General features: G+C 40.4%; 1 protein-coding gene across 2 annotated transcripts in view; it reads left to right on the top strand.

The window, feature by feature from the left end:
• The window catches only part of aqr (aquarius intron-binding spliceosomal factor), a 43405-nt gene that overhangs the window by 19049 nt on the left and 1724 nt on the right, over nt 1–22632 (top strand). For both annotated transcript variants that reach the window (XM_026302172.1, XM_026302163.1), the window contains exons 24-35: nt 767–877; nt 1422–1531; nt 4439–4574; nt 6106–6315; nt 8537–8674; nt 8779–8850; nt 9807–9994; nt 10137–10308; nt 12585–12755; nt 16728–16813; nt 19966–20140; nt 21246–21356. In XM_026302172.1, coding sequence (XP_026157957.1) covers nt 767–877; nt 1422–1531; nt 4439–4574; nt 6106–6315; nt 8537–8674; nt 8779–8850; nt 9807–9994; nt 10137–10308; nt 12585–12755; nt 16728–16813; nt 19966–20140; nt 21246–21356 — 1680 coding nt within the window. The remainder of the gene's footprint in view (nt 1–766; nt 878–1421; nt 1532–4438; nt 4575–6105; nt 6316–8536; nt 8675–8778; nt 8851–9806; nt 9995–10136; nt 10309–12584; nt 12756–16727; nt 16814–19965; nt 20141–21245; nt 21357–22632) is intronic.

Here is a 22632-nt window from a genome sequence, read left to right as displayed (position 1 = left end):
ATTGGAAGCTGGCAGTGGGGTAAGAGTTTTTTTTATTGTGCAGCTAAACAGAGTAAATATGGCAAGTAGGATCTCAGCAGAGCCATAAACAACTCGGCATGCATTCCTTCTTCTGCTCTTCTCCTCACCCCTTGTAACCTTCCATCTTGGCATATGTCACAGTTGTTAGCAACCATAACAAACACACAGTACCCCCTGGGCTGCCCATCTTGGCTTTTATGTAGAGAAACCACGGAGTTGATTACACACTGATGTATGCAGGGATATCTAATTATGCTTACTATTTTTAGCAGAAATTTCTCACCTGAGAGACCCACACTAAGACCATCCTGTTTCATGAATATTTATTTGGTAAATTAGATGTGCTGTTCTCTCTCAGTTAAGTGAATATGAGGTTCATTATCCAGGTAAATTGTGTACAGTGATGACATGCTACTTTTATTCAAGTAAGGAGTATAAAAGAAAGGCTTGAAAGATATTAATGCCACCTTTAGCTTTTATCCTTTTTAGGAGCTCTCTGTATCCTCACTCATCTGTGTACTTTATGGGACTGTCTTGGCATGTTAGGCAACACCACACTGCACTGAGGCCATCTGAGCATTGCTAATGATTGGGTACTAGCCTAGCTCCTTCTGACATGCCAATGGCCTAGTTGTCACAACTGCTAGATATACTTCAGTCAGAGTGCTGTTGCACGCTAACCTGCACTCTAAAATGTTCCTTTTTCATCTTTTCACTCATTCTTCAATTCCTGCTGTGTCTCCAGGTTGTGGGACCACCAGGTACTGGAAAGACAGATGTTGCTGTTCAAATCATCTCAAACCTCTATCACAACTTTCCTGAGCAGAGGACCCTCATAGTCACACACTCAAACCAGGTTAATCCAAGAGGCACACACACACACACATATACATATACCATTCAAAAGCAGTGGAGCTGTCAAGAGAATTTAGAGCTTGTACTCAGAACTGCCTTTTAATCAGCTGATAGCCATATTCAAAACTTTGAGGAAAAACAAGTATAAGCTCCCTTGTGCCCCAGTGTTTCCCCCTTTAGTATATAATCATGAAGTAATCTGCTGTTGTTTTACACCAGTGGAAGTTTGCCAGAAGGAACCTTTTCCACAATAAGTAGAGCTGGATACTATAGACAACCTGATTTGTATGTAACAGTTCTGCCTTCCATTTACATTTTCTTTTACAGGAATAGTCACTTGCTTCCCCAGCAAGCTAAATACCTAAAGTATACTACACAGTACTGGTACAAATTCATGGAGATTATAAAAAGAAAGTCAAAATAGGTTTATATGGACAAGTACATATAAGTACTGTTGACAGATGACAAAATACACACACATATCAAATGAAGGATTTTCCTTGTCTGATCATGTTTACTCGTTACCATGGTTCATTCTACACCAGGCTCTGAACCAGCTGTTTGAAAAGATCATGGCTCTAGACATTGATGAGCGCCACCTCCTGCGTCTGGGCCATGGAGAGGAGGAGCTGGAGACTGAGAAAGACTTCAGCAGGTGAGGACAGAAAGAGACAGGTGGTGAGAGAACACCCATACACAGAGACACAGCCAAACAAACATGAATTGCAAACGTGAAAATTGAGACAACTTGAATTCACACATGCAAGTGTGAAAGTTCATTTAACAAATGGTTACATAGTTAAAGTATACAGGTACTGCAGAAGCAACTTCCACAGTTCGATCAATCAACAACACACAGGCATACATGAAAGCATCCCAGCTGCTCCCACACATAATCAGCCTGCACCAACAAAGTGAAAGGTCTACTCTCTTATGCTAGGCCAGGAATCTGGTTTATCTTCATTAGGCATTGTTGGCCTCCCAGGTTTTTCCACCAGTGTAAGGGATCTTTCCTTACAGCCTTGCATTTATTGGCAATGCCTGGCTGATTAACCCTCTCATCTCATCTTGTTTTATCCAGCAATGTAAATCCTTCTGTCATATCAAGTCTGCAGTTATAGTTGTGATTGATCAAACAAAGAAAATATGCAAAATATTAACATATTCAAATAAATGCTTAATCTACAATATAGAATGTAATGTACAAATAATTTAAATGTCTTGTAAATGTATGCTGGTTGGATGGGGGAAAAAAATGTCATTTTTCCTACTTTTTCAATTCAGGTCAGGAATGAGCCCCTCTTTAAAGTGTGTGATGTTTATTCAATTCAGGTCAGGAATGAGTCCCTCTTTAAAGTGTGTGATGTTTATTCAATTCAGGTCAGGAATGAGCCCCTCTTTAAAGTGTGTGGCATCACCTGACTACAGTTTAGAAAAAACAACTAGAGGAAATAGAAGAACCCTGCTGCACATAAAACACCTAATGCTGCTATTCCTGACACAGCACTTGTAGCAGGGCACAGAACAAATGGCCTCAGACAAAAACCAGTAAAGGGCTGTTAAAGAGGGCAGCATGGTGGTTTGCTGGTTTGCACTGTTGCCTCACAGCAAGCAGGTTCCTGGATCTAGACCCGGCAGGGGCCCTGTTGTGTGGGGTTTGCATGTTCTCCCCTCTCCAGGTACTCTGGTTTCCTCCCACAGTCCAAAAACATGTATGTCAGGTTGGTTGGTGACTCTAAATTGCCCATAGGAGTGAGTGTGAGTGTGTGAGGTTGTGTGTCTCTATGTGGCCTTGTGATGGACTGGTGACCTGTCCAGGGTGTACCCCTGCCTTTCACCCAAAGAGAGCTGGGATAGGCTCCAGCAGATCCCTGTGACCCTAAATAAGGATAAGTGGGTATATATTATGGATGGATGGATGGACCTGTTAAGGAAGCCCTTGTAGTTCCCAGCTCTCTCAGCCATGTCTTTTTGTGAGCTCGTCTGTGTTTATTGTGTGTAATGACTTGAAGGATAGTGACTCAGTCCTTTCTATCGACATATAGTGAGGTGGGACAAGAAGAAGTAGCACTCATAACAGACATGAGAAAGAGATTATCATGACATATCAAAAACATTTACAGCTTGACAAAACCATTACTATATTTAACACTATTATTAACAGATCACCCAGAACCTTCTCTTTTTCAGCAGCTTTTAAGCCTGTCTTCAGAAATTAATTGCTCAGTGTCATTGAATATTAATTGCATTTTTATGCTGTTACTATTTAAAGTTTGCTTATAGCCTTGTTAATTACCACCTTATCCATCTGTGGCACTGAGAAAATTGCACCCTTAAGCTCTTAGCAGCACTTCCAGAGGATGCAAGGAGAATTTACGCCTGCAACTCCTACTTCTATGTTGCTTATACTACTTCTCAGAGTATATGACTGTAGTATGAAAAGCAGTATATGGGAAGTAGGATCTGCACTTGGAAGCAGTCTGTTACATTCTTAAATTATGCAGCAATACAGACATAAAAGAAAGAGTTTTAGCTAGCAGCATTTAATATGTTCGCGCCCGCTTGGCTGTCTCATAACAACCTGCAGACTCCCCACACTTTCCACCCCATCAACACCAGCGAGAGAAGAGAGCCAGAGAGTTTTAATTAACGCTGTATCTGAGATGAAAAATGGAAGGCAGTGCTTCTCTGAGTGCCTAACAAAGGGAAAGCTACAGCAATGCCAGTTAACAATACCTCCGTGCATTTCATGATGGATTTTGTGCTGTTGTAATGAGATTTTGTGAGTGGATGTTGGTGGCAATAGAGGGAAAAGCACATTGAGTTGTGGACAGTCTGTTTTTGTGTCCAAGGATCTGTGTAAAAATAATCAACCGCAGCATCCTCTTTCAGGTTCATGCACAACTCTTTAATTCTTGCCTTTCTGTGGAAGTTTAATATTTATTGGATTTTACAAAAAAATTGTCAATAAATCCAGACTCCTGTTCATACATATATACACACTATTTTGGGCTTTTGTCTCTGAATTCCTTAGTTTAAGTCATCTGCTTGTTCTTTATACAGGGTCTAAAAATAGCTTACCTCTAGTATTACCCTGTGACCCCTCCCACCTCCTGTCTATGTGCACTGCTTGTCTTGTTGCTACCTGCTAATTACTTTTAAGCAGTATTGTTTAGCTGCACAGTAGGATGTATAATAGAACCTAAACACATCTCGTATATAGTCAAGGACAGCCATTGTCCTGTTAATCTCTGAACGCAGGGGTCATATTTTTGATATATTTTACATTTTTACTCCGTTAAAATACTTCATTTGACCAGTATATCTAGCACATGTGCTCTGAGCCCAGAGCTTAAACACAGTAACAGCAATTTCAACCAAAATTCAGCAAACAAATGATTAGCAGATCAAGATTAACTTTGCTCTATTTATGTTTGTCGATAAAGATATCAGCCATGTGACAAAGCATGTGTTGACATTTGATGAAGATTATAGTAACTCTCAATCTTTTACATGAAAAGATAATCTTTTTAAATTGTGCTAACTACGTTGTCTTTTACAGATATGGCAGGGTAAACTACGTCTTAGCCAGAAGGCTGGAGCTCCTCAGAGAGGTGGCAAGGTTACAGGAGAGCCTGGATGTCCCAGGGGATGTTTCTTATACCTGTGAGACTGCTGGACACTTCTACCTCTATCAGGTAAGACTATAACTAGATGTAACCAATTTATTCATGGAAACTAAACCTTTACAAAGCCAATGTCTGCTGTTTCTTTTTGTCCTATTATCAAGCCACTAAACATCTCTGAAATGTGTGTTTGGATATTAATATTGATTTGCAAAGAGAGAGGGGATCCAGAAGATATTTTGCAGAATTAATTAGAATGGATTTCTGCATTGTCTGTCCTGTTCCTCAGACATATTCCTGCCAATCAAATCTAGACATTATTGAGGTTTCCTTTTCCTAGACTCACTGACATTTTTTTGTCTAGACTACAAATGCAGTCTCAGCCCTCCCTGTTTGTATTTCTGTCACCTAATTATCACTATCCTCTTGGGAAAAATGCCACTGCACATATACTTGCACTATTATGTTTCACTAGAGAGGTTCTAAGACTACAGTATAGATGTTCGCATCACAATGAAGTGCTGGACAGAGCTGTCATTTTAGGGTCTTAGGGACCTCAAGTTAATATCCAAGCCTTTATTTTTTGCTATTTCTTTTTTAAGTGTTACTCAGGTATCACTTCAAAAAAGTAATGTGAGGCATTTATTAACCATGCAGGTATGTCAGTGACAGTTTTTATTGGTGGTTAGAGCTGAAATTACATCTTATAGCAGATAGTTGTTGGTTCAAACAAACATGACTGCTACCAAAGCTCTACTGTGACTTTAGTAGTTTGATTGTGTTCATGCTGCCATTTGTTTGCACCTTGCCAGAAGTTTGTAAGTTTGCCGTTTGTCACAAACAGCCATGAATTTTTTTTTTTTTTATTACTTTGGTGATGCATGCAGAATAGATTCTCACCCCACACTTCATTTTAATTAAGTTCTTGTATTTATTTTAGCTGAAACCTGACCAACTTTAGTTCTGTGACATTTAAACATGTGAATGGTAAGAAATTGTTAGCATGTTGAATCTGGTCCTAATAGTCCATACAGACAGATACTTAACACACCATTAAGCTAAGTCCTCCAACAGACTCATTAATGTTGTCCTTAGGGGTTTTTTCCACATGGGTATTTATAAAACTAAACTAACCCACTCCTTGGTTGAAGCTGGTTTATAGGGGCTCAGCAGGACTCCCTCTGCAAGAGAGAATATATGTTCCCATTTGTTCAATTTGTGTGCAGTTTGTTTTTAGTTTTTGGTCAAAAACTTGCACATAAAGAGGTCCACACACCAGAATAAACAAAAGTCTCATTTCTTTTTATTTCCTTTTTCTTAGATGTAACCGCCCTGTTTCCCCAGTGCTGCTGTGTGCTAGAAATATGAAATAAAAAGAGACTTTTGTAGATTTAGGTGTGCAGACCTTTTGTTTTCTTTATGCTCTGAATGTGAATTGGATATACACCCAAACCTATACCCCTTTTTCAAGATCCTATTTTAAACCCAGTTACATATAAGCCACTAATATGTGCAGGATTCTTGAATTTGCACTAGACAGACAATATTACTACTGGCATTCAATCAGAGAGTACTGTATAATTGTTCTCCCTCCCCACTATAGGTGATCTCTCGCTGGGAAGAATACATGAGCAAAGTCAGGCCTAAGCAGGGCAAGGAAGTGGATGTGGAGGCAGTTGCTGCACATTTTCCTTTCCACAAATACTTCTCCAATGCCCCCCAACCTGTGTTTAAGGGACAGTCTTATGAAGAAGACATGGACATTGCAGAGGGCTGCTACCGCCACATCAAGAAAATATTTACCCAGCTGGAGGTAAGAAGGTGTCACACATTTTTGTGAGGGCACTCACTGATACAATGCATTCCCTAGTCCCTTAAGCAGACCCCAACATTTTCCCTAAACTAAATTTTAGTCTTAACTGTCAAACAGGCTTTTGATGTCGTAAATACTGGCCAAAATGTCTTCACGGTGCTGAAATGTCCTCACAATAAATGTATCAAACTAAAATAAAATGGAAAAAAAAGGGGACCAGGTGGGATCTAAAGAAATCACTTCAGTGCAATAAGATAATGGAAGGGAATTCTATTTTTAGAGCATCTGGCATTGTAGTTAAATGGAAAAGCAAATAATAACTTGAACATACAAAGCTTTTCTTCTTTGACACATACAGGCTGCATCAGCTGGCTCACAGATAGTTTGTCACCCATGTGTGCAGGTGTTGCTCATTCCCTCCTTCACGTTTAACTGTGCCTTTCCTGGCTACCACATTGACAAGTTGTTGTAGATTAACAGTGACTGGTGAGGCACTATCTTTTTGTGGATATGTTTGCTTTAGTCATCACCTGTCTCTTTGCTTCACTTGACAGTGAATCATTATATAAGATCCTTAACAGTGCTTACATTGTATACCCATAGGTATTTTTCTGACCCTCTTGAAAAGACTAGCAGCACAACAAAATGCAAATACCTATGACTGCTTATCGTTTTTTCTCTGTCACTCTTTTTCACTCTCAAACACACAGCTGAAGATGTTGCCATTCCTCTCAGTCCATCGAATATTTCTATAGGGATAACAAAAACATTTCAGATTTATGGGAACACCAAGAAGGCCTCTGAAAAGCAATAAAGAAGTTATTTGCTGGATGTAATATCCCAACATGTGTGCTGACCTTGATTTATCTTGCTGGCCTCTGCATCACTGTATCACTGCATCACAGCACCTATCCCTCCTCCCTCAGCCTCACCCATGCTGCAGTGAAATCTGTACACCCATTAATAGGTATTGCTGTGTGTGGTGCAGGGTAGGTAAAGCAGCATCCTGCTGAATTTGCTTATCCGTCTGTCTTTTCAAATGTAAAAACAGCTTGGAGTGAGCTGTCATAAGAAAATCCTAAGAATTTATTACTAGAAAGATGCAAAGACAGACAGACAGGGACAGATTGCACCTCCTGTGATCCTCCTCTGCAGTCCCACCACATCTTTACTGCTGTTTACTCCCCCCCCCCCTCCTCTCTCCCTTCAGTGTCTGTGATACCTTACCATCTTGATTTCACCCTTCAACTGCTCTGGAGCCATGAGGGTTAAAAATAGATCTCATCAATATTTCATGTTTTGATTGGTTTAATATTATTACTAAAATAGTAACACATTAAATATTTATACCCCAGTGCTGTCCAAAGCTACTTTTCCTGTCCCCCCTCCCTCTCTTCATTCCCTGCCCCTACACGCTGGTGTATCAGCCTGAAAATAACGTCTGTTTACCCCTTCTCTGCGTCCCCCCACAACATGAGTTCCATGAAATTTCCATGGAACTGAAGTGTATTTTGGGTGAAAACTAGTACAAAAATGTCCATTCAAGAATAAAGCATGTAAGAAAATCTATGCCTAAGTGATCTTCCTGCTGAGGTTATTGAATAGCAAACTACACCCAGTGTACCCTCTGCAGAGCAGACAGGCTGGTGTTTGTGTCACTGCATTATGGGAAGGAGGCAACGGTGTGTCCTAATGAGAACAGAAAGTAGATTGATTAAGTTGATTAATTTCATTTAGAGGTGAGGTTGGTTGCCAGTTAGTTAATATTTTTAGGATTGCTTTGATAGGAGTTTTGGGAAATCTAAAAGAACCCAAAAGTGGTAAATTATCAAAAGACACAACAATGTATCTGTTCCACAATAATGAACTGTGCCTTTTTTTTTTATTAAAGATGTTATCTCTTTGGCTTAGATAATCACTATATGCATTTTATTTCACTGTGGTCATCCATCATTTTGTCACTGTTGCCTTTGTATATGGTCATTAAATGTAACCCACAGCCCCAGTGTGAGAAATGAAAAACAGAACTGCATCAACAAAGGGATGAATATGTGCTAGCAGTGTAATTTTTGGCTACCCAGGTCTTTAAAGTACTTTTGTAATTGCTTATTGCAGTATTTGTTTCTGCTATTTGTGTTCTGAATTACAGCTGTTTATTCAGCTGTTCTGTGTGCAATGGTTGACCTCTGGCACTTGTCTTTTCTGTTGTCTATCTGGGAAGGAATTTAGGGCCTTTGAGCTTCTCAGGAGTGGACTGGACCGCTCCAAGTATCTGCTAGTGAAGGAAGCCAAAATTATTGCTATGACCTGTACACATGCTGCACTCAAACGTCATGACCTGGTGGAGCTGGGATTTAAGGTAGACTCTCCTCAGATGACACAAATACTTTACAGGCTGTTTGAGCATGTATTTCCTGCTGATGCTTTAAATATTTGTGTTAAATGGATAATTCTCCTCATTAGTATGACAACATCCTGATGGAAGAAGCTGCTCAGATTCTGGAGATTGAGACCTTCATCCCTCTATTGCTACAGGTAACCGTCTCCTGTCCTAAAACTTTAATTTGCACACTTTATGACCATTACTGGCAATTTTAGGTGTTAGTCTAAATTACTGGAAAGAAACTACACATATGCCCTGCCTGAAAATTCACTGCCAGGTCGAAGTACACCCATAACTTCCCATATCAGTTGCAGTTTAATCATTTATTCTAGATTCTGTCTTCTCCACCATCTAACCCTCTCTGTTAAAGCATAACTGATAGGCTCCAAACATAGTAAACAAGCTTGTCTTTGTTATGCCTAATTGTCCAAGATAGAGCTAATGTCTGTTTACAGATGAGATCATTTAGCGCATCAGTTCATCCAACAGCCTCACCAGAGCTCCTCTTTCTCACTTCTCTTGCGAGCCACAGTCAGAACCTTCTGTCTGTCTGGTATACATCATGTAAAATTTTGAATTCTTCTCCATTCAACCTTATCAGTGATTAAATCAGCTCATGACTTACAAAACTTGGTATATCAGATTTGTCAAAGGTCAAGATCCAAATAAATCACATCTAATTAGTAAAAGCTGAAAGCATGGCGTAGTCATGAGTGAAATACAGGCTGTACTGTCCCTTCATGTTTCACTGCCGACTGGACATTGTTTTTTTTCTACTTAAGATCTGATTTCACATACACTGTATTTATATTGTCAAAAGCAAAGTTTGGTAAAGGTAGACAACATGGGGGGGTTTAGTGTGCTGATATAACAGACATTGGTTAGAGTTTGCAGGTTATATTTTTATTCATACAGCTACATTTAAAAGTATGTTATGACATTTAGTTTGATGATTATATTCAAAAAGAAATCTAATGAACTGTTCTACTAAACTGTGCAAAATAGAAAAGTTATTATTTAGTGGGGTTTACTGCAAGGCCCCCAAATTCAGTTTCAAGTCTTCTCTGTAAGAGATATTCTTTTATTTTTTTTTCCCTTCTTGCTACAGAACCCCGAGGATGGCTACAGCAGGCTCAAGCGTTGGATTATGATTGGAGACCACCATCAGTTGCCCCCTGTTATCAAGAACATGGCCTTCCAGAAGTACTCCAACATGGAGCAGTCTCTCTTTACCCGATTTGTGCGCCTGGGAGTGCCCACCATCGATCTTGATGCCCAGGGCCGTGCACGTGCCAGGTATTTCACCAGAACACATTGCCGGAGTCAGATTTGGCAGATTTAATTTAAAAAGACTGAGATGTTTTGGGGTTTAGGGCTGCTCTCTCATTTAGGACTTACAGAAACCTTTGACTTGCATTTTTGTCTCTCTGTGCCACAGCCTGTGTAACCTCTACAACTGGCGCTACAAACACCTGGGGAACCTGCCTCATGTGCAGCAATTGCCTGAGTTCCAGGTGCCCAACCCTGGCCTATCCTTTGACTTCCAACTAATTAATGTGGAAGACTTCAATGGTGTGGGAGAATCTGAGCCCAATCCTTACTTCTACCAGGTCAGTGGTACTTACCACAGTATACAGTACATAAATAGCACAACTGTTATGTGAAGAAAGTTGCACATTAATAAATTATTTCTCTTTTAGAAATCCACAACAAAAATACCACCATGACTGCATTCAAAGCAACATAAAAGCAGCTGGAAAAAAAAATGTATATCTATATATTTAGTTCTACCATAGCAGAAAACCATACTTGGCCCAAGTCTCCATTTCCTCCAAACTGGTTCTAGTACAGCTAGTATATATTCATAACTGCTTAGTCTACAGCTAACACTGGCTGCCCCAGCACAGACCAGTTGGTTCGTTTTCCCTCCACCAGGAGCCAGATTATGTCTCATCATGACATTGCTGAGACACTCAAGACTACGAGTGGGTGGGGATGATAGGGGTGTGGAAAAAAAAATATTTACTTTGGCACTTTATCAGCACAGTAGCTGAAATGTTTCATATATGGCCACAGCAAAAATATTATGGAAATGTGACAGCCATAACTTAATTCAGCTGTCTTATTTAGTGTTATTTAATAGTTCTGAAACAGGTAAATTAATTAAATTAACTAATTATTCAAATATAAGATAAACAAAAGTGTAATATTTTGAGACACTGATTTCTTATAATCTGGCCAATGAGCATAAAACATTGCTTCATGAATGTTAGCACAGCATTGAGCTCTGCATTCTCATGGTACTGAAGCATCTTATTGTTCTTTAATCCAGATCATGTGCACTTCTCAAGGCCCCTGGTCACATGAACCTCAACTCATTTTCCCTGTTGCCATTTTCAGGCTCCTCAAGGGAATTACCAGTATCACTCACTATGCCTGACACACACACACACACACACACACACACACACACACACACACACACACGTACATTCCTACAAACCAGAAGGAATAAATTCAACACTAGAGAAGCAGTTTGCATGCAGTGAATGCTGAATGCCTGTCACAGCTGAACAAACACTGCATAAACCCTGTTTTACACTAATACAGGGAATGTACACCCACCATACTCGCAAACACTCCACAGTAAAATGGTCTGTTTCAGCTTCTTCGGCTCATTTGCTAAAGCACTTTCCATATTCAGTCTCAGCCCGTCGATAGTTACTTCCAAAGTTGTCAAATGGCTCATATGGGTAAGATGCTTATCTAAATCCACATCATCTGTTGTTAGAAAAAGGCTGTTCTCAGCCACTAGAGTTGTTAGTCTAAGCTTTTATGCTTTATAAGCTGTCTTTTATATTGCACAAGAAGAAATGGCATGGTTGGTTTTACTTACACTCTAGTCTAGATTTATACCTTATAAACTCTTATGTGTTCGTGCTTATACCACATCGTGTGAGCACAGTACTCTCACCTTCTGTCTTATCTCTGTCTCTTCTACCCTTCCCAGTCCTCATGTAACTGCAAACCACTGGCTCATACTTGGTTGGCTGGGCCTGATCTTGTTGTTATGGTTACCAAGTTCTCTGGGGTGTTAGGGCATTAGATTTCATTTACGTATTTATGTACATGAGGTTGGCAAAGCTGGAAATGCCAACCAAATGGGTACTTACATATTACGCCTCATGTGTGTAACTCTGTGTTTATGCTTTGAGATCATTTTTCTCTGCAGCAACACTGTTAGTATTTTAAGGCATTCAGATGCACAACTGAAAATATGGTTCACTGAAACAATCTTGATCTTAAATATTAAATGAAGCGGTGTCTTGACTACCTTAATATGATGCGCTCTAATTCTCTGTGAAACATGATGTTGGATCAGGACATTTAAGTGTATATCCTGACTGCTACATGGCCACTTTTGATGTTCTGACATTAGTGCAGCTAAACGAACAACTGTAGACGAGGATGCATATATTATCAAAAATGGGAGGCTGCAGTCCTATGCTTAATTGAAACCAGGTGGATAATGTATACTGATGTTTTGGTCACATTTGAAGGGCAGTGTGTAGACTGCTCTTTTTTAAATGGAGTGAATGATACACAATGTTAGCCTTTACATTTGCACACACAGGAGGAAAAAATCTGATGATTTCATTTCAGGGCCTGGAGGATTGGAATAGGAAGTGAGACACAGAACAAATGACCATGAGTGCTCCTGTAAATAAATAAATAAATAAAAAACAGTTTAGACTATGGAAGCAGACAGCAACACTGAGTTTCTCCAAACCTCAATTCCGTCCTTATTTCCTAACTTACCAGTATGTACGGTGCTATAGATGTATTAATGTTAATATTAACGTCTCCTTTTCTCTCTTTTGTGAAGAACCTGGCAGAGGCGGAGTACTCTGTGGCTCTGTACATGTACATGCGGCTGTTGGGCTACCCTGCTGACCGCATCAGCGTTCTTACCACCTACAATGGGCAAAAACACCTGATCAGAGATGTCATCAATCAGCGCTGCGGTAGAAATCCTTTCTTTGGACAACCTAACAAGGTGAGGGCATACATGCAGCAGCTGACAAATGCACACAGTTGTAATAAGTAGGACACACCCCATCATAACGACTATTTCCTTATGAAATGCATTTTTTTTTTTTTTTTTTTTTTTTAAATGTGCTAATGTGCATTGTCCTGTGGCATAATAACTGTTCATGGTAATTGACTGTGGTAAGATCTAAATCAAACTGGTTAATTGAATGCAATACAAACATGTATCGCATCAAACTACAGCGTTCATTAGCAGTGCAAGTAAAGTTCAGTTCATATTGCATTCTAACACTGAAGCACCCTGATTCTCCATGCATAAACAGTACATACTATTAATATCATTAGGGTGACACATTTCTTCTCTCCTGTCAGGAATTAACCCGTTAGTTTATTGGGAACATACATAACAGACGACATGTACATGAACAGTTTCTTTACACTGCCAGATTACAGCTGCAGTCAGTGCACCAACTCTCATCTGTTATACTGAGAGAAATCCAGTTCTGTCAAGGCTATTTCTTTCTGTCTCCTATTATCACAAACACAGACTTCTCTCTTTTCCAGTGCAATTTGAGTAGATTTGTGCATTTTGACTATAAAATTTCCCAATGGTCTTTGGCTTTACATACCTCTGTAAACCATTCACTGAGGTGTGTAGACGTGTGTGTGTTTGAGGAAATGATTTCAAATGAGTGTGGACACTTGGAGAGTGGGCGTAAACTGTGCTGCATTCATCCCTGAAGGATACTGTTGTTGTCTTCATCCAGCCCACGTTATTCCCCTGAACTCCTCTTGTCTGTGTTAAGTCAGCAACCCGCTGGCACAGTTTCCCATCCCTGTTCTGTTTGCACTGCTAAATGCTTTTACCCGCTAGCCTCTGGTTATGCTTTTCTCTCTCTCTTTATTCTTTTTCCCTACCCACACTCTCTCACCGTTCTTTGGTTTCTGTTCTTTGGGCTTTTCACAGCTAATGGTTTCACAGACTATTTAATATTTAGAGAGAAAGTTGCAAGATTGGAATGAAAATGGGATATTATCAGCCATTCTGAGTGTCATTTTCCCATACTGACACAGGATCATCATCTATCTAGTAGTATAGGGATATGTTCATACATGCTGCATATTTATACTGTTTTCTGCAGTTTCTTGTATAATGTGAGTGATAAGAAAGTTGGCTCTCCAGTCCAGATACAAGCATTGATTCAGTTTCTTCATCTTTTGATATGATAACCGTTTATAATCAAGATTATTGATACATGTTATCACCTGCAGGTTTGGAGTGTTTAATGCTCGCTGTGGTTGTTCCTGTTTTGTGCTGTGTAACTACCTACCTTGGTACTTTGTCTTGAAGTATATTCCCCGTTCTGACAGCTGGCTAGCAATTGTGCTTGGTCATGTCGAATGTCCTGCAATGTTAAGACCTAAAACATCATTCTATGTGCTCATGGCCTTAAGTCAGTATGCATGCCTGGTAATGAAATGACAGGGGTGACAGGCTGTTAGATTTGCTGAGGAGAAAGATTGCCAAAGAGGGAGAGAGATGGAACAGAGAAAGAGGCACATGTGGGAAAATGCTGAGCAGCTGAAAGGTCATGACGCTGAGCATTGGGTCCAGTGTGTCTGAAAATGTGTCACAGTGGCTAAAACCAAGCAAATGTCAACAGCCAGTCCACTTTACTGTGATAACTCTTAATTAGACAGAGGAGAGGAAGGCCAGTTAGCACCAGTTAGACTCTCAAACATAAACGCACTAGGCTAAGCTGTCTGCTAAATCCTAAACATTTTAGCTTGCATGCATATTTCATAATGTTTGTTTTTTTATTTTACTCCATAAAGTTTATGGGCAAAAGCCATTTTAGTTTCCTGTCTTTGGTGGTGTATTTTAAAACCCTGGGATATTATTTATTCATCCAGGTTACTAACCAATATTTTCTACATAAATGCTATCTGAATTCAGTGTCATTAGATCTGTTCTTCTCATCTAAAGTCTCACTCCTGCCCTTACCATAGGCCAAGTAGTGCAGTAAAAAAAAGAATCCACTGTGAAGCAGTTAATCTGTCTTCAAATAGTTTGAATGCCCATCAACAGTCACGGAGAGATGAATGAGAAGGGAAGAGGCTTTGAGCTCACCTTCTGCATCCATTCCTCCATTAATTCATATAAGATCAGATAAGTTACATTTTATTGATCAAGTATACATTTATGGCTACAAACACTCAGATACAGACTTTTCTGTGAAATTCCTTATTTTCTGAGAGCGGGAACCTCCATAACAAGAGAAAAGCAAGTCATTTATGACAGATCTTGAGACACATGGCTATGAAGCCACCATAATTAAAACATTACACTGTCTCATCCCTGAAAGTCTGTGTGATAAATTTAATAATCTGGCAGCGTCACTTGTGCACACCAGGGTGTAACTGCCACTGATAAGGCAGGCTGGATAGAATGAGTAACACAGAAAGAAGAGATCCACAGTTGATCATCGTCTCTAAGACACTGTCCCATTGTGTTTGTCGCATCGTTTCCACATCTTGTGTGTGCATGTGCATGCTTTCTTCTATCTTTGTATGTGCCGCAATGACATGACCTCTGTAATTCACACTGGAAGATTTCTCATAAATAACTAAGCACCATGCAAATGCTATGCCTTGGGGAGATTCTCTATCTGTTCTTCATTGTCACTGTCTGTGGGCTAAGAATAACTCTTCCTAGGCACCCCTTCTTTGCTAAACAGGTTGTGCTGTTTCAGTTGAAACCATGTCATTATAGGCCCTTTTAGCCTACTTCAACAAGGGCTCTGCTGGGCAGAGTCTGTGTTTGCCTCAATTGAGTAGACATTTCCTTGCTCTATATGATGGCTCTTTGCCTTGAACATTGTACTTGAACATACAACCCTCAATGGCTCATGCTATTGTAAAACCAACATATTTTTGCCTCTGGTGCTGCACCTGTTCTACATAACAACAGGGAGACCTAAATAAATATTGGTCTACAACCTCCTTAGCCCCATTCCACTCTCTTACACATTCACATGCAATCTGTCCACGCTCTCTTCCTCTTACCCCAAAACATGTTTAAGGGGTTTGGCAAAGGAAACTCCAGAAAGTGTTAGCCAAAAAAATGGTAACCGTGACCACAAGTCAGAGATTGGATGCTTCTTGCTGAAATGTAAGACCCTTCAAAACCCCTTAAGCTAATAGGAAGGGAATGTGGGGTTAATGTGTAGAAGAGTGGGGGGGCTACTGAGATCCAAAATGCCCAAGAGCTAGTACTCTGTGTGTATTATGAGAAAAGTTTTTTACTGGGTTGCATTTTCTTATTTTGTGCTTTGTATCAAGTTTCAAGTGCAAGTGCAGAATGTTGTCTTTATATTATGTAAGGCTTAACAGCACTGACCAAGTCAACACATAGCTCTGTTCTTCATGTACATAAATAGGTATGCTTCTCAGCAAGCCAGGATTACTAGGGTATAAAAGCAAATTGGCTGATATAAGTTTCCTTTTGCTTTGGGGAAAAAAAGAATACCACAGAGTGCCACGTCTCTGTCCCGATTCCCTGGAATAATCTCTGATCCAGTCAAACAGCATGGCCCCAAGTGCCTGGTTCCCCAAATCTCACAAGCCCAGGTACGAGGCAAGTGGTAGCAAATGTCCTTTAAGCTGTATTAGCCCCGCTGGCTGCCCATGTGGCCCACAGCGATAACAGCAATAGCAAGAAAACACAGGCACATTTGCTCATCTTTCCCCTCCCAAAAATAAAGAATTTAAGACTGAAAGCGCTCTCACTCATTTTTCTAAACATTTCAGCTAAATCCCTTCACCTGCCTTAAATGCATACTCATTTACTTTGCAAAAAACATTGCTGCCATAACTTACTTTGCATACATTTGATGTGTATGTGTATATTTGTGTCTGTTTCTGAATTGTGTGTGTTGCAATGAGTATGTTTTGTTTTTTGTTTTTTTTTGTCATGCAGGTGACAACAGTGGACAGGTTCCAGGGTCAGCAGAATGACTACATCATCCTGTCACTAGTCCGCACCAAAGCTGTGGGACACCTGAGGTAATTACTTGTATGCATGCCAAGCAGAAAACAACTTTCCTGTCCAAAAATAGACACCTTCAGCAGCTATTCTACTACAAATATCATTGTGTACTGGTTACTACTCCTAAGATACACATCCTCTAGGGAAACAATACTGCAGAAATGTAAGCACTTAACTCTCTTGAGATAGCTGCTCTCAGGATGCTTTCTCTTTCTGTCATGTGTAACTACTCAGTGAAGTTTGCTAAAGGGAAAGACCTTAATCTGAGGCAGGGAGAGCGCTTCAGGACAGGAGCATGTCTGTGGAGCTGGCTGTACTTTTTGTCCTGGTTAAGAGGAGCTATTGTGCTCTGATGATTGGGTTGGGAATATTAAACAAAGAGCTCTGTTCTGATCAAAGGCAAATAGTAAAGCAGTCCTTAAGAGGCATGATAGAACCAAACTGCAGTACTAGGTTTTATGTATATTAATTCTGTCCCCCAAATGCTCTGTGTTCAGCAGTACTCCTTGCTGGCCTCTCCCTCTTCTCACTGCCACATTCTTCCTTATTTCACTAAATTCAATTGTAGTGAAATGGCTGTTAATTCCTTGGCTGCCATGAGATCCAGATAAGGACTTAGACTTAATAACCTGCATGTTTTAGTACCAGACAATCGAGGTTGACATCTTTCACAGTACGTAAGCTTGTCATGATGGCCTCTTGCTGTGAGGTACAGTAGCTGGTGTTGGAATTGTGTTGTTCATAGCTATACTGCCCGTGCAACACCCCCCTCCCCCCCCCCCCATTGGACAGTCTGCAAATTAGAACCACAGTGCTAATAATAAGTCATTCCTTTCGTCGCTGAATACATGCCCCTGACACCACACTCTTGACATGGTCATTTTAAAGCGGCAGAGAAAACACTTAAAAAGTCTATTTTGTCCTTTTCCTCATCTCACAGATAAAGCAGTGAATTGATGTTGCTGAGAAAAGAGAAGTATAGCAGGCCACAGAAAGTGGTAGTTTATCTTGCTGGCAGCATTTGTACTCCTCTCAGTATCATTCATTTGATCTTGTCTAACACTGGATATTACACTCCTGCCTTGTACATGTTCTCAGCCCACACCATGTGGACTTGCTGTCAAATGCATCCTCATAACAAAGTCTGCTACAGTTGCAGGTTTTCAGTGAAGGGAGAATGAATAGTACTGGAGTTTTTAATCTTCTGCCTAAGGACTTTTATCAAGGACCTTTAAGGTAAAAAGGCCCTAAAAGCTATTTTTTCAGTCGGCTTTTTGCTGTTTAGGGCTGAGTCCTGCATTTTCTGTCGCGATACAGTAGAACAGTTGTGGTTAAATTAATTACTAAATATTTTAATCAAAATTTAAGGATATCAAATCTGTTCAACTAAGTTTGAGTATAAAACTTCTAAAGCATCCTTTTTTTATTTTTGTCTTTTTAGTCATAAAATATATATGTCATGAATAAAAGACTGCTGAGAGATTAGGACTTTTCTTACATTGGTGCAGGTAAAATCGTTGCAACAGAACCAGAGCTATCTTTTGTTTTTCCATGCATTCTTCTGCCTTGTTAAAACTCAGCACCAGTTAGGTCAGTGGTTCAGGTGTGTTGTGAGTAATGACAAAAGTAGCTACAAGCTGCTAACCCATCCCTATGTTGGTGTCCCTGACACTTCTGAATGGGTGGTTGGAAAAGCAGTGAAAATTTTTGTGTTGCCCTGTTTTTCACATTCTGTGGACTACTGATTTTTAGTTCACAAAAGTCCTTCTCTTCCGTGAACCTTTCCTTTTTCCGGCATCTCTCCTCATGGAAAGCTGCTACTGTGACAACCACAGGGGATGCAGCTGACCATATGACAAGCTGCCCCGTGCTTTGACGAGGAGAAGCATTCCTGCTGATACATAGAGGCAGGCTCAGATGGCACACTCTGACAGGGAAGCACACATCCAGACACACACAAACGTTGCTCAGCCATGTCACCACACAGCCTAGGTAGGCATCTGTCTGTTGTGCCATGTCCAGAGGCTACGATGCTTCATGATTGGTTCATCTCTTCTTGAGTTCCATGCTCATTGGTTGGAGGCTGTTGCAGTTTGTCTCTGTGGAAATGTTGTTCTTCATCTTGTAGCACAGACACTATTTCGCTTGAAAATTTCACATTAATCTATACAGTAGGTTGCATACATTAAATCACACATAAACTCTGCACAATATAAGCCCCTTTTCCTTTATAAGCCCCTTTTACATATTCATTCAACTCATCATGCATATTGCAAGGGTTAATCCTCTTATTATGAAGTCCTCAGGTGCACTCTACACTAGCAGCCAAACATTCATGCACATTTTGTCTTTGAACTACATGATAAATATGTCCAAACCTGGTATTGTATATCTACATTTTAGTTGTATTTCAGAGCAGCTTTATCCAAAGAGTTCTTCCACATGTTGTGGTTCAGTAAGGCAAGATGCTCTTATTTGTCAGCTAAATGGTCATATAGGTTGCCCATGTAAACACCTCAAACAAATACACTACAGTTTCTTTTAACTACTGAAATAGATCACAATACCCCTACGTCCTTTGGTTTTTTGTGTTTTTTGGGGGGAACAGCCCTTTTTTTTTTTCGGATTTGAGTTTCTCCTTCCCACATTTAGATTAACAAACTGTTAACAGTTTGTATCTTCATTTAGGTGTTAATTCAAATTCAGAGCTTCCTGCCCATTTGCTTAACTTGGTTAAATAGACATTCAGTGTCTTCTTGTAGATGGGCAGATAACCACTTTTAATTATTACAGCCAGCTAAATAGGGTTCCTTCATTCTCTAGGAAATGACTCTTTGTCTCTCATCTCCTAATTCTACTGGATGGTGGGAAAACCTATCATTGGTTTCCCATACTCTCCCACATCTCGCTCTGTGCTTACTTTGCCTTTATTCATTTATTTCTCTCCTAATGTCTCTGTTGTTTGTCACTAAACCCCCTCCTACAGTAGCCTTTTCCATCTTTTGTAGGTTTTTTTTTTTTTTTTTTACTTGATCCTTCTACTTTGATCACTCCAGTTGTTTTGCCCATACACATGGTTTGTTTTCCTCTGGTATCACACTTTCCTCCCCCACCCCTGCCACTTGTCTTTAACTCCTCCCTCTAACTTTTTTTCTTTCTCTCTCCACAGGGATGTGAGGCGTCTGGTCGTGGCCATGTCAAGAGCTAGACTGGGTTTGTACATCTTTGCCCGGGTGTCACTGTTCCAGAATTGCTTCGAGCTGACTCCTGTCTTCAACCAACTCACAGCCAGACCTCTACAGCTGCATATCAGACCACATGAGTACTACAGCCAGGAACAGCCTGTACGTAGATGCACATGCCACTGAATTTGGGTGATTATGAAGTAACAAAGCTCCAGATTTACTGATAAGAACCAAGCTTACTTTTCTACACGTCGATTTCCAACTCTGATCTCTGGCATCTCACCATGACATTACAGCCACAGCCCCTGACTCCGTCTGATCCTGCCTCTATATTCTGAATGGCATCTTTATTCCCCTTGGTCTTCTCTGGTCTCAAGTCTTACTGCAGCTTTATGCATAGGGCTCTGTAAGTAACAGCATTCTGCAGGGGATATCTGAAAGCATGAGGAACATGGCGCTGGCTATAATTAACCCCCAAAGGTCAAAAGGCAAAACCACTCTCCCAAATTCTGCCAGGCCAGTATGAGACAACTGTTGTCTGGTCACTGTCTCTCTGACTGGCGTATGTGGCAACAGGGGGGTCTAAAATACCCCATAGCCTGTGACACTTCCTGTGACTCCAGAGTGTCCATCCCCATGGGGGACAGCTCTTCTGGGCAAACACATGTGACCCCTGCTTAGCCTGTCTATCTGGAGTTAGTAAACCCCCGCTGCTTCAGAAGCCGCTCGAGAAACTCTGCAGCTATTTACATAATGATGCTTATATTTATAGCACTATTAGATAGTATTGGACAGATGGTAAAACGTGATGCCTAATCACACTCAGTTGCCCTGATAGTTTTACACCAATAAACCACACGCAGTTAAGTTTTACAGTGCTAAAGCAATCAGTGCATTCACTTTGACATGATGCCCAAAAGGCCTGTGTGAGTATAACCCCTGTATTTAGAAGGTAACAGCCCAGCACATTGCATATTCGGCTTGGTGCACTCCTCAGTTAGGCTAACAGTAGGCTGTAGGTTTCTGTCTGCATACTGTTATCAAATTACAAAATGTGCATCCTCAGCTTCTTTTGATAGTGGGTGAACAGTGATTACTGAAGTTAGCAAAGAAGATCCTTGCTTTCAAATAAGCACATAGCAGTGGGCAGGTGAATTGAAAAATGACTGCTGACAAGCCAATGGAATGCTTTATTTATTTATTTCACATAACATGAATTCAAAACAATCTTTCTCTAACTTTTTTTTTTTTCTCTTTCCCTTAGAGAGATACTTCTGGACAGCAGGACCAAATTGTCAAGAGCATGCCTGAGATGGCTAACCTGGTTTATAACATGTACATGCACATTATCCAGACCTCCCAGACATACAGACAGGTAAATATTGATACACTTTATTATTATATAGTATTTAAGAGCTGGTATTATAGAAAACAAAAAAGAACTTCAGGATTTAAAGCTGATGGTGGAGGTCCGCCTTGAGATCTATCAGAGTTGAAACTGTTGAATCTCCTAAAAATAAGCTAGCCTCCCCCCCCTTCCTGTGCAGTACTAGGGAGCCACTGATAACAAGCAAAGTGGGACATTGCAAGTCTGCTTTTGCAGGTTGCTGAACAAAAGCTAATCTAAATACTGTCTTTCGGTTTAAAAGTGTCATTTCTTACATTTCACATGCTCTGGTTTTACAGTGCTTTCTCTCAAAAGCATGTCCCTGCTCCCTAATAGTCTCTGCTCATGCTCTAAACTGACAGCCTGCCCTCAAGATGTGAAGCTGCTAGGGCAGATTTCCTGTGCTCATGCTTAAGTCTTCCTCCTCCTCACACTCAGGCCACTGCTGCCCATTTGCAAAACTTTTGCTCTTGCTCTCAGACTTTTGTGTAATAACCATGTCAGAATCCACTAGTCAATAGGATGACAGTTACAGGTTTGACGAATAAAAGGATCGGTGTGTTTGCTTTTCTTCTTAGCGCATCCTATACAGATGGTTGCTTCATCTTTAATCAGGCTCTCCTGGGCTTTATTATATGTACTGCCCCTCCTTGTACAACTCAGCTAAAAGTAGACATAAAATTCTGAATTCAGACTTTTACTTTTTTACAAAGTACAAAAGTATTAGCAGAGCAAGGTAAGGTAGCTGCAGTCATTTCATTGGTCAGCATTAACTGGCATCCTATTGGCTGCTGGATTTTGACAGGGTTATTGCATAAATAAATCCAAGAGCAAATAAATCCAAGAGCAAAAAATTTTGTGAGTGCACAGCTGCAGCCAGAGTGTGAGGAGGAAGTATGAGCCCAGGAAATTTGTCCAAGCACTTTTACATCTGAGAGCAGACTCAGTTTTGAGCAGGAGTGTGGACTATTGTATGTGAGTACATACTTTTGACAGAAAGCATTACAAAATTTGCGGTGGAAATGCAGTCTGTCCGTTATCTGATTGGCTAACTCTTAAGATAACCTTACCTAACTGTCATGCCAAGCCAGCCGAGGTCAACAGCTCTCCACCTCCACAGTGAACAGTGTTGACAGTGCACTGCTTCACCCTCCTGAGGTGCTGAACGGTTTGCCAGAATTTCCTTGAGGCTGACCGATAGTCCCCCTTCATGGTCTTACTGAACTCCTCCCAGACCAGAGTTTTTGCCTCCGCAACCACCTGG

Source organism: Mastacembelus armatus, chromosome 22 (assembly GCF_900324485.2).
Source record: "Mastacembelus armatus chromosome 22, fMasArm1.2, whole genome shotgun sequence".
Classification (NCBI taxonomy): Eukaryota; Metazoa; Chordata; class Actinopteri; order Synbranchiformes; family Mastacembelidae; genus Mastacembelus; species Mastacembelus armatus.
Note: the sequence above shows the minus strand (reverse complement) of the source record. Positions and strands in the feature narration are given on the sequence as shown.